Source organism: Leptosomus discolor, chromosome 14, assembly GCF_034619465.1.
Source record: "Leptosomus discolor isolate bLepDis1 chromosome 14, bLepDis1.hap2, whole genome shotgun sequence".
In the NCBI taxonomy this organism is placed as follows: domain Eukaryota; kingdom Metazoa; phylum Chordata; class Aves; order Leptosomiformes; family Leptosomidae; genus Leptosomus; species Leptosomus discolor.
In genome coordinates, this window is record NC_141404.1 from 7989076 (window position 1) to 8002131 (window position 13056).

The 13056-nt window shown below is 35.1% G+C and overlaps 1 protein-coding gene across 5 annotated transcripts in view; it reads right to left on the minus strand.

Moving 5' to 3' along the window:
• The window catches only part of TRRAP (transformation/transcription domain associated protein), a 96463-nt gene that overhangs the window by 40423 nt on the left and 42984 nt on the right, over positions 1–13056 (minus strand). For 3 of the 5 annotated variants that reach the window (XM_086473317.1, XM_086473316.1, XM_086473315.1), the window contains 13 exons: positions 12438–12596; positions 12219–12353; positions 11912–12022; positions 10867–11013; positions 8554–8767; positions 7780–7905; positions 5686–5832; positions 4405–4604; positions 3589–3710; positions 2496–2709; positions 1410–1589; positions 904–1050; positions 113–232 (listed from right to left, as the gene is read on the minus strand). In XM_086473317.1, coding sequence (XP_086329443.1) covers positions 113–232; positions 904–1050; positions 1410–1589; positions 2496–2709; positions 3589–3710; positions 4405–4604; positions 5686–5832; positions 7780–7905; positions 8554–8767; positions 10867–11013; positions 11912–12022; positions 12219–12353; positions 12438–12596 — 2022 coding nt within the window. Of the gene's footprint in view, positions 1–112; positions 233–903; positions 1051–1409; positions 1590–2495; positions 2710–3588; positions 3711–4404; positions 4608–5685; positions 5833–7779; positions 7906–8553; positions 8768–10866; positions 11014–11911; positions 12023–12218; positions 12354–12437; positions 12597–13056 lie in introns of all 5 variants that reach the window. The other 2 variants (XM_086473313.1, XM_086473314.1) reach the window with 1 other exon arrangement.

Here is a 13056-nt window from a genome sequence, read left to right on the forward strand (position 1 = left end):
TAGTCACAAAGAATAGCAAAGCAAGTGAACAAGTCATTTATCATGCAAATACATTTTCCTGAAACACCAGTCATTTACAAAGAGGAATTTGTAAGTGAGGAGAGATTCTCACATGTTGTTGTCTGTCAGACAAGATTTTCCAAAGTCGAGAAAAAAGCTGTATCCAAGTCTTCTCTGCTAACGGTGTAGAAATATGACATAACTGAACAAAGGCACTCAGCAATGCTCCAGTCTAGACACAAAAAGAGAGAGCTGTATACAAATTTGAAAAATACAACTAATAGCATGGAAAAACAGTTCACAGTTTAACATCTTTTCCAATTAATATATCAAGAATATGTTTCATTTAGCAACACAGACTACTGTAACAAGAACTTAATCCTGTTTTCATGTTGATTGAGATGCTGATTCACTACTGTAACCATTTAAAAAAAAAGAAGGAAATGAAAGAAGTTGATGACTTTCGTAACAGGAATGATCAAGTTAATTGGACAGAGCTGTTACTACTATGAGAATTATTTCAACATAGCTTTCAGCTAAAATTATTTTCTTAGAAATTATTTATGTATATACATAAGATACTCAGACACTTCTTGAGTCCTATGCTGTCACGATTTTCTTAACTGATCAGTTAAAATACATGTGAAGGAGGATAAAATTTAACTTCATAAGAATAGGATACAGTAACAACTACTGATTAGGTGAAGGCTTAAGAACTTTTTACTCTATGCAAATGAGAAATTACATCAGATTATAATAGATGTCTGCATTAAAAAAAAATCAGCTAAAAATCAGAAGTGTGAGATTAAGGAAAAAAAAAAAAAAGCAGGTCGGGTCAGTTTGAAGATTTTAATAGGAAAATTAAATTTGTGATTTGTGAGGAAACCAACCACCCGTACCAACCTTCACTTCTCGAAGAGAGTCAAGAAATTTGTCATGTCGGTTGGTCAACATGTGCAGCTGATTGCCAATGTCCTTCTCAGAAAGTTCCTTAGTTTTAGGTGTACTGGTCTGATCTCCCGGAGCCAATTCAATGTCTATTTCAACATCCTACAAAGTAGTAAACAACTCAAAGCACACACATTGTTTTCTAAGTATTTTTACTTTTTTTCCATAGAAATACAAAATGCCCTTCTGATCAACTTAGTTCAGGTCTCACTCTTTCTGCTAGTTCTTCAGGTTCAGATGTATAATTGCTAAAGTGCTATGATAAAGAAAAGGCTAAAGGAATGTATGCAAGTTCCAAGAAACCCATGTATGGTTAAAATACATTGTATTAAACACGAGATATACTGAACAATCTCTGCACACTCTTATCAAGACATATTCTCCAAACTCATTTGATAAGAAACTACGAAGAGCTATATTCCACCAAAGATTTCTTTTTTACAGCATTTTCTATAAGTTACCTCTTCCTTGGATTCACTGTTTTCCCTTTCACGAGGCTCTTGTTTGACATGGGTTACCATAGCGAATGCTGCTCTATCGTGACTGTCAGCAAGGTTGATAACATTGGTGATGGAGGGCAGCATAGCACCCTGACAGCTTGTCCCAATTGTAGTATTTCTCTCGCACACTGCCAACAGGAGCTAAGACATTAAAAAGCAAGGAGTTTTTAAATACACATTTTACTGTAGTATTTCAAGGAGAACTTCACCATGGTTTAATATTTATGAACAATATAAAAAGTTGCAATAATGTTTTCTTTATCACTTTTACTCAGAAAACAGACTAATACATTTTCATTTTAATCAGATCACATTTTGTCACATTTTGAAGTTCATGACTACATTTTCAAGATTGTTTTTCAAGCCTCCTCCTATGCCTAAATTCTGTATTTTCTACTTTTTAAACACATGTATTTAGTGCCCTCAATCAGCTAATGAATACAGACTCTCACTGTTACTATGAAAGTGCTCCCAAAAAGGATGGGGGGCGGGGGAAGGCAGTTTTTTATCTCCCTGGAAGGAGTTCTAAAGTTATCCTTACAGTCACTTTAAATTCATGTTTTAATATGCAAATTGTTTAAAAAGAAAAAAAAAAAGTTTGGTCCCATCTTCTTTTAAATAAACGAACCAAAAATGCGACTTCAATGCAATCCGACCTAACAGTTTTCAGGCCACCAGAGCAGACATTCTACCCTTAACAGTTTTCTTGAAATCATCTACTACAACAATCTTGTAATTTTTTATAATCACCATCATTTATAAGTGATGGGTTTTCTTAAGAAGTATTAATCTGGTCATCAAGCTTTTCACAGAGAAAATAGATTTTGAAGGCTGATAATTAAAGCCGCTCTCCAAGCATCAGCATTTCATGGTTTAGACACTGTATTTATCTTTAAGCACCACAGGAATTATCTAAGGCAGCACTTTTAGCTTTGATACAGATAATACAGACTACAAGACTCACATCACATAATGCTTTTACATCCAGCCAAGAAAAATGAGGAATAAAACATATTTCTTGAATTATAATACAAATAATTGCCTTACCTCGATGCACTGTTTTATCCAAAAGTGATTTCCCATTGCTTCCCAGTTTTGAGAACAGGTCACATAAAGTAGGCGTTCATAAACACGACGTTTCATAGAACTGTCAAAGACCTCAAAAAATTTGGCTCGTATGAGTGGCTGGGCACAACGCAAACCCGAAAGAAATGCTGGCTCGAGCTTAGCAGTAAGTTCGCTACCAGACAGATTCTCATCCCTGAAATGAATAAAGATGAAATGACAGAGACATTAGAAAGAGAGGTCTTCTAGGTTTTGTATATAAAATACTAAAAGTCAAAAGAGGTGATATTCTGTGGAAGCCCACATGGTGTGGTATATATCCAGGTGTGGCATTTTGAAAGAAGCAGCTAAGAAAATACTGCTGCTTGTTCAAAAACTGCCCCAGAACTATAGTAAAAACTCTATCAGGATAAAATCTTCTCATAATCGTAAAACAATTTCAGCCACATTTCTACTCTGTTTGAAATGCAAAGTGATATTCATTGATGAAAACTTCCGACCACCATGTCCATATCAGGGCTTTGACAGTTAACCAGCAAACAGTAACTCAAAATAATGTGAATAATCAGCACAAAATTAAATACCTGGCATTTGTTGATAAGGTAACTATTTTAATTATTTCATCAAGTTACAAAACCTGTCAGTTTAGCTAGCAAAGTAACTCTCCTGGAAGTATAATTTACAATAAACTTCCAAGAAAAAAAATCTTTATACCCTACAGATATAAAAAGACAGACAGATTTCAGCTGTCACCACAGTGTTCAGAATACAATCAGCTATGAGGATGCCCTGGTATCTTGGGAAAGGAAGAGGTTGGGGCAGTGGAGATATTTCAGCAAAGCCGAAAAGAAAATCCTTTCCAAGGAACTTCGATTTTCAAATTGTCTTCCCTAAATACATATTGTGGTCTCAGTAAAATGAATCGAGTTCACATTTTTGCATTTGGGGGGGGGTGGGGGCGGGAAGGGAATCATTTAATTCAGACCTAAAAAGATTGATGGTATGTTATAAAGGTCATATATGGTACAAATTATGAACCAATAAGCTGCAATAAATGATTAATTGCTATAATTACCTATAGACATAGTTAACAAGGTCTAAGAACTGGGCATTTAATTCAAGGTCTTCTGGAAAACGCTTTTCAATGTAAGTCATCATTTTCACTAGCAAAATGGACTTCTCCCGGAGAGTAGGTGTCTGTGTTAAAAGAAGACTTGATTAATTTTGTCAATTCATCTTAAAACACGCGGAGAACTGTCACTTTCAAAGTATACCTCAGCCATCCCTTATATCACTCTTTCACTTCTAAAGTACTGAAAAATAGTTTGGTAGAAGGTCATATTTCTTAAAAAGAAAAATAACTCAAGCATTTATCCCTCTAATATGTGCTAGAGAATTTTAAAATCATGACTAAAAACTGGTTTAAATTGTTCAGTAGTTTCAAAAATCTAATATATATTTCAAGAAGTGTGGGCCTTTATATAAAGCACTAGATTATCAAGTACTCAACTCCAACAGAAAATATGGTAAATTGAGGAGGCCACAAAATGTTACAGGAATAACACAATTTAAACCAGCATTAGTCATCCTCCTCCTGAGGAATCTCTCTATCCAAGTTAATGTGAAAGACATTTTAAAACTTTTACTTTAAAACAAATTCTCAGCAAAACAATATTTGAGATCAAACACCTAATGTAAGTCTATAAAATGCTAAGCGTCTTTAACTCCAGTTACTTTCACGGAGAATGCAAAATATTTCAAACCTCATCAAGGGCATCTAAACACATACAACAAATCCTTACAAACCTCACTGTCAAAAGCTGATGAATTGTACCAGTGGCCTACAGTTATTCAGTAGGTGAGAGCAACAACGACTATCTTCTCAATTTACCTGGTTAGCTGCCATCGGGGAATTGTTTTTCACCCACTCCTCCACTATTTTTACCACTGCACGAAGAATTTTGGAATCAGTAGATTTTTCAATGAGAGATGTTAGAATGGCTTGTATAAAATTTTTCCTCATTTCCATGCTCATCACAGCCAGGCGAGTTTTCACAAGATCCAGGCTTAGCATTACGAGTTCACTTGTACCTGCTATGGATGGAAAAAAAAGGATTAGAATTGTGTATACACCTATAAAATGCCTAGTAAAAAAAGTTTTCAAGATAAGGTATCGCAATTTTAAAAATAGCAACAACAGTATCTGTTACCTGGAAATATATCCCTGGAAATAATGTTTTTGGAATTACTACTCTCCATTCCTAAACAACTGAGACAGACTCCTTCCAAAAAATACCAAATCCTTTCAAAATCCTAAAGGCAAGTCTGTGTGGTTACATTTCAGTAAATCTTAAGTAAAAGATTACAGAAGCCCAGTACTGAAAGCCTGCAACTAAACTTGTGAAAAAAATAGTTATATGATGCACCACACCTATTCTGTCCTCTTAATTTCCTGACTTGCTTATCTGTCAAGTTTAACAATTTTCCAATTGTTTCTCAGCATTACTAAAATTTGTAAGGTTCTCATTTACTAATTAAAATATGGGCTGGGAATCTAACAGCAGCAATTCTTTTGAAATATTTAATTCAGCAGCTTATTCATTAATAAATTACAGTGCTCTCTATTAACATTGAATTTTCTTCTACTAGAACATCTTATGTTTTTACAATGACTCATGACCAATAATTCATTCGGTGATAGACAGAATCGTACAGACTGAGAAAGATGCTATTTTAGAGATAAAAACAAAAGCATCAGCTCCAACAAGTTAATTTCACAAACAGTTGTTCCAATATTATCAAATAGGAAGAAGTAAAAAAAAAAAAGTGAAAGCACACATCAATCACAAGAATTCAGTCCCTCCCCCCTCAACACTATAAAGTCATGAAGAATTTCAGTATTTCTATATATGCTGTTGCTCAACAAATATTCACTAACCATTCACTGAAATGTTCGGGTTAATACTGAAATTCACATATTAAGCTGCTAACAGGAAATCAAAGTGCACTTTTATCCTTCAATACTTCAGTAATATTTCTCACTAACACTGAAGTATTTTTCCACATGTAATAATGCACACAAAATTCTACAAAATCATTTTAATTTCTTTAGTATGAGGAGTATTTACAACACTTCTAATCATTAACATTCTTAGGCTATATAAAGTAATACCTGTATTTGCTTCTGCTGCTCCTGCTGTAGCCTGTGGATTTAAGTGTTCCCTGACCATCTTCTGCAGAGATCGCATAAAAACTGAAATCAATCTGTCAATATAGCTGGGATTGTTACTGCACGCAGACTTCAGAATCATTAAAGTACCTACAGAAAAAAAACCCCAATACTTAAGGAAGCAAAACATTTATTGAGCATGAACTAAGTAAGATACGGGTTTTCAATGTGGATGTTCTCGCTCTATGAAACAACACAGGAAAATGTTCTAGTTGTATTTTGTCCTGCCATGAAGGAAGCATGGGACTACTCAAATTCCAAATACTAGAAATCTGGATAGGTCTGAAGAGAAATTTCAGTCTCAACTTCAGTCTTTAGTCTAAGACTAAGAAAGTTATTTATGCATTAATTAAAATATTTGAAAGTTCTGAGAAGTGTGTGATTGAGGGCAAGGGGAAGAAAGGGAAGACAGAAAGAGAGGGATTGAGAGCAGATAATTCTCCAAGACCTTAAAACAAATAAATAAATAAATAAAGCTAACCAAGCAAAATGAAACTACTCCTAATGTTGCACATTTGTTTCAATAACAAAAAAGTTGCAAAACTTTTACATGAATAGGCTTGGGTTTAGGAATTAAAAATAAAATAAATTTTAAAATTACACAATTTTGGTTTTCTAATCTAGAAATTTTACAGAGTTTCATAATTCAGTTACTGCTGATTGAAAGATTTAACTATTGAAACAGCCAGTTTCAGCACAGTTTATGAATGCACCATGCCTACAAGATCACAGTCCCTTCAAATTCCACATAGCTGTAACAACGCCTATCCTAATATAAGCTTGTCCATATTCATTCAAGCCAATCAGTTCTAGCAACATCTATGCTTTAAAATACTTAACTCTTTAAAAAAAAAAAAATCCTGTCAAACCATACCTTCTAAAAAACTACAGCTGTCCCTTTCCTTACTGGAACTTCATAATTCAACAAAAGCCTAAAACACTATTTATAGAAGTGTGCTTTGCTCATTGAATAGTTGCTCCGAAAGTTTGGACTTCTTTTTATGCTCAGATGTGCACAAAATTTGGCACACAAAGTTGAGCCTCTTAAACACAGAATTAATACGATATGCACCACCTGACAGTTAGACTGTAGTGCTGCTATTAAGTGAGCTCTGGACAAAGTGTAAGAAATGTCTTTCTTGATCAGTTTGTCGTAAAGCACATCCTGACATCTGGTAAATCGGCAATTCCCAAAGCAAAATTACAACTATTTACACAGATCACAGAGTAGACTAGTGAAGGACTTTTGCCATTTAGATCAGCAAGTTTTCCAAAATTGTGCAATTTCAGGTTTGTATTACCAACACAACCAGTTCTGGGCCAAACTGTATTATTCCAATACATCTTTGTCACTGCATTACGTAGAAGAGTTCCCTACCAGTTAAGTACGAAGAACAAGAAAAGAACATTTCAGCTCTTCAGAATGATACACATTAAAAATTCGTATTTGCTCACTCAAGAAAAAAGTCTTTTTGTAATCTCTTATTTACTGAGAATTCAAGATCCATAAATTCATAAATCGTCCTATTTAAATGAGCTCATAAATAAGGCTTTAAAAAGAACTGAAAGTGTAAGGCAATAACAGGTATGAATGTTTACATAGATTCCTTGAAATACCACTCTATGAAATACGCTATTCTATCTCAGAGTACTACTTGCAGGATTTAGGGTTTTCCACGTAACAAGTTTCCAGTAACTTTTACTTTTTATTTTGGTTAATCTGGATGCTGCATCTTTTCTCTATGCACTTTGAATACAGAAGGCTTCCATCTAGCAGAGCAGCAGCTCTCCACTTCAGATAATTGCTCCCAAGTCAGCTACTGGGAGAAGAGAGAATGCAATGAACCTCCCGGTCCCTTTCCTCACAGATGACAGACATCCCAAGCTTGTCTCTCAAGTTAGCTTGAAATGCTTCCCATAGCTTCCTCTGCATGATACCAGATTTCGATTTCCTTGTGGAAAATAAAAGCTTGTGACAAAGATCAGACTCATTAATGGGCACTCTACATATGCCTACTAGAGATATGGGAAACTTACCAAAGAGCTGAGAAGGGTTAGCATTAGTGGCTTTTTCATAATTAGTAAGTCCTTCATAAATAACCTTTCCAACTGCAGCATAAAGGCACTCCAGCTCTTCATACTTTGAAGCCACACTTGAAGTACCTGCGGAGTTTAGAGTTTACTTTTTGTACCAGTAGCCAGAATAGGCAAGGAACCGTTACAATGTGAACATAGTAATCTATACCATCAATGGAACTTTATCTTGCTGATAAACAAAGGTAACACAAGCAGATCCCTCATTTATATAAATCTCTTCATTATGCAACCAATATGTCTTCTATAATAGCGTATCACTACTTCTAAATAGCTCATTTTGATGAGAAGTCTTAGATTAGTGATTTTTTTTGAGATTATCTAAATTAGTTTATATTAAGACACAGCATATTACCTATTGTCTTTTTCACACTCCCTTGTTTTAGTAAAACAGCAAAGCTTAACAACTAAGAAATTGCACTTCTGAAGCTGAAAATTTATAATTGAAAAAATACATTAAATCTACAGCATACACTTCTTGAACCAAAGTTATGACAGCCACAGGTTATTAAATTTTTATGTCAAGGGATAATGATGTATTCAACATGATTACTTATTTCAGCTTTCCTTTTTTTAAAGAGAGGTTGAAAGTGCAAGCTAAAATGGACCATTAAATGCAGGAACCATAAAACATTCCAAAGAGTGTCTTCACCCCACCCTTAATCGCTTAAGTTATGCGGCAATAAATGATAAAAGGAGGAAGAAAATACCACATACTTGGTTCTGTAGGGAAAATACCCATCAAGCGAGAAAGTAAACTGTGGACTGCTCTCAAAACCTTCGTGTTTCCACAAGTCATACAAGCTGCTACGCCTCGTTGCAGGGGTTTGAAGCTGCTAAGGATAGCAGGGGGCTGCAGGACAGTTAATAGGAAACTCAAAACCTCTAAGCCAGTGCAAATGTTGGCAAAGTTGGCCTGATTGGGTTGTTCCTGAAAAAGAACACATACAAAAAGGCAGTGAGGAGGGGAAAAAAATCACACAAGCATTACACAGATTAGTAAGCTGAGCTCAAATTTGTTGGAAACTTGTAATAAGGTTGAGGTCTCTACAGTAGCGATTTTTCACAGCAGTCTTTTGCATGTGGCACAATATAAAAACGTAAAATACAAGGTGCTATCAAATCTTTAACCATAAAAATGTTACTTAAGCATTTACAGGTGGGGTTTTTTTATGAGCCTTAGTTTTGAAATGTGCCTGCAACCTTGCTGGTTAGAAACACTTTCAACAGAGGACTATGTTTTATCTTCTTGTCAACATCTCTCAGAGACAGGCCTTCAGCAAAGAGCAAAACCAGCATATTCTACGCTACGTTAAAGCTTAATGGGTAGAAAAGGGGATATTTGGAACTAAATAAAAAAAAAATAAATGAAAATAAAATATTCCTGGACATATCTTTGTAAACCTATGAAGTTATCATTAAGTTAGAAATTAGTCTGTTTACTGCAGAAGCCTCTTTTTTTCTGAACTTCTTGTATAACTGATGTCACATAGCACAAAATTAAGATACCAAATTCCTGTTCCAGAGGGCTCATATCCTTGATTAAGTAAACATCAACAACATCCACATTCCTACTGTCTGAGGGGTGGTATAGTGTGTTTGTTTTGAGGTGGGAGAAGGAGAAATGGAGCAGGCTAGGTTTTGATTTTGGCTCACTCTTAGATGCAGTGCACTTTGTCCACCTTCCCCAAAATTCATTAAAGATTATTAACTGCAAGATTTGTCTGAAAAAAGTGTAGGAAAAAGATAGCAGTCCATGTTCTGTAAACATATGCACTCTCTGAATTGCACTCTCTAATGTTATTTTTACACCTCCGCCATCTTCCCCTCTGTTCCAGAAAAAGGGGGCAATGCTGGTCTGTACATAACATGCAGCTCTTCTTCAGCAGCCAGTACGTACATACTCACAACTTTCTGTCTTCAGTGCAGAGGAATCACTTAAAGTCATGACTTTCCTGAAATCATACTGCTGTTACTGCACAGCCTCCATCACCTCGCACTTTTATACCTTTGCAACTGTGTAAGTGGGGAAAATGAGTAGGAGGTAATCCTCGTGCAACAATGGTCAGAATTGACTGCAGTTTTTCTTGTTGTAGGCTATCAAATACCATCAACGTGAAAAAAAATTATTAAATTTAATGACAATTTTCATCCAGGTTGCACACTACCTGGGAAAAGATGAGTAAAACAAGAAATATGAGCTCCCTGTAGCACTATCAACACTTGTAAACCCAAAACAAATGGAGCCACATCAAAAACTCTTCCCACAGAAGGAGAAAAGGATGAAAGTATTGCTCTTTCAAGGACTATCTCCATAAACACAACAGCATTATGAAAATATAGCACATGTAGATCAACATTTGGAAAAAAAGAGCCACAGTGAATTTTCATGTAATCTTAGGCATTTTGAAGTTTCCGGAAGTAGGATATATTACTCCTTTATTCAAGTAAAACAGAAAAGTGACATCAAAGGAGCTCCTAAAAATTTAACACAATAAGAGCTGCTAGTCTATTAAATAATATGATATGAATGAAATAGGTGTAGGAAAACTTACTATATGGCAAAAAGCACACTAACAGCATACAGACAACAAACAAAATGTTGTATGATCAAACTCAGGAAGCTAGCCTTTCAGTGACCTTCATATTACCATAATGTAGTCAGAAAACCAGGAACCAATAAAATCAATCTCAATTTGTAAAACTTCCTACTAACAAAACCAAAACAAACAAACAAAAACCCCAACCCAACCAGGAGGCCATCCAAACAAGCAAACTACAACCTATTTCAAAATCAAAGTAATACAGGAAGTTACTCCATCTGCTCCTAAGTCTATTTTAATATTTGTAAGTACCACAGCTAGACAAATTATAACCACTGATGCAATTCACATACTTAAAAATTTATGTATTGCACTACAAAGAAGAAAAGATTAAGATTGTGAAAATCAGTCTCTAGACATCACTAGTGTTGAGTCAACACCCATGCTACTGAAACCTGAAGACCTACAGGACTAGAATGTTACCTACCACAGTCATTAGCAGCTTATCAAACCACTGCAACTTCAGTTCTGATTTGGGCCACATGTCTGGTCGTAAAGCTGTTTTCAGAAGGTTGACACAGCGGCGAGACAGCAATTCCCCAGGAGATCCAGCAGTGTTTGAGTTGTCATTTACCTAGCAATTAATCAGAGTTAACAAAATGACACCCTTTTGTAACCAACTCATTAATTTATTCTGCATTCCAAGCAAGCATATAATTCCTCATTTCTGAAATGGATGAGCTTAAGTAGCTTTACCAATATAGTCACAGAGTATTTAACAGCATAAAAAGCTGACAACTAATAGTAAACATCAGAACTGGTGTCTAAACTGCTAGATAATTACCCACAATCAACCATCAAAGGTATATTTTAAAAAGTTTAATCCCATACTTTATTACTATAACTCTGAACGCGCTCAAGATGTTTAAACTTCTCTGTTTACAAGATATCCATAAACATATGTAAGCCTTTATTCAATTCATCTTTATACTTCAAGAGCACATCTATTCCATGCAATGGAGTGTGGCGTATAAAATTCCATCTTACCTACTAGTCAAGTCTGCTACAGAAGCCATAGAATTTGTCAGCCTTGAGCTACACCCAGCTAATTTTCCCCAGTCTAGAAGTTAATTCTTTACAAAATTTGGTGAAAAGCTTTAGTTGCATGAAAAGAATTCCATGTATTTGATATTGAAAATACAGTTACATTATCCTTAGATATGTAATTGACACAGTCTTTCCCTATTAAACTTTCTAAATTCTTCAGTTTTTCAACAAAATATTACTGTCATTAAATCTAGGAACTAGACCAACCATATGAAAAAATACGCAACAACTGGTTATCAAATTCAATTTCTTTCCTACTTAAAATAAGAACATTTTACTTTTCACATTACAGTTTCTAACTTTTCAGCAAAAGAAAGTATACAAACACTAGAATAACTGAAGCATAAAAGGACTCTTAAGAAGGGGTTTATGGTTTTGGCTACTAATGCCACACTGGTATTTGCATATCAGAATAAACACACTACCTGGCAAGCAATTCTAATCAAGAAATTCACAACTGTATCTGTATGCTGCTTGTCAATTGGCTTGGAAAGAAGCGCATCAACTCCTGGCAAGGACTGGCTACGTCCAAATACCTGCGTGTACACAAAAAACAAAACCAACAAGCAACATTGAAGAAGGATAACAAGCTGTACAGATTTACAATATTTTCTAAAACTATAACCTTCCAATTCAGGGAGTTTTGAGTTAAGTGGAAAAAACAATTACTCTAAATTACTTAGTGCAGGTTATAATTTCAGATCCTCTGTAGAAAATCTAATTTTTTCTTACAGCGCTTATTGCTCCTGTAGCGGTCCTGAATCGTTTTACTTCTTGGCCCGAATCCACTGACAATCCTCTTTTAACAGCCGATGAGGCAGAACTTGCTCCTTCTCCACTTGCGCTTGAATCCATATCTGAATCTGGCTGAAATATCAGTAATCAGCAATGTTAAAGAAGTATTTAACTGTATAACAGTTCAAGCTTTACCAGTTTATTTAGACTTCCTACCTGCTGGTCTTTAATTCTTTGCAATTCCCACTTAATAACTACTTCAGCAAGATCCACAGCTAATTTTCTTTGCTCTATCGTAACACTGGGAGTGAAGCCGAGTCTCTGCATGGCACTAACCATATGCTGAACCAAGTGATGTCTCACTGGATAATAAACCTGAAAAGAGGGTTTCATAGTCATGTTAGCCATTAACCGATACAATTCTACACAAAAACTATACAGTCAAAATAAAGCAAAAAGGCAAAACAGTCTTTAATCCCAAAGTCTGCTAAATCTGTACCATGTTCAAATTTTGCCATCTGGAAAAGTAAGCAGCACTTTGAAAATAAAATGTTGGCTACAAAATTGTAGCCATCATTCAGTAGTAACTACTGACTTCATGAACCCAGATGAAGATATTCTTTTGAAGATACATGATTTTTCTCAAGGACTAATCATTCCAATTTCTTGCCTATCTTTTGAGAGAGCTACAGCTCACATTTAAACACACTCAGATTTTTTTTTTTTTTTTTTTTCAAAAATTATTAAGGCATCGATTCCTGATAAGTGACAAATGCATATTAGCTAGCTGTCACTTTGGATCACATTTTAATATGTGTTTTCAAAAATGCTTCTA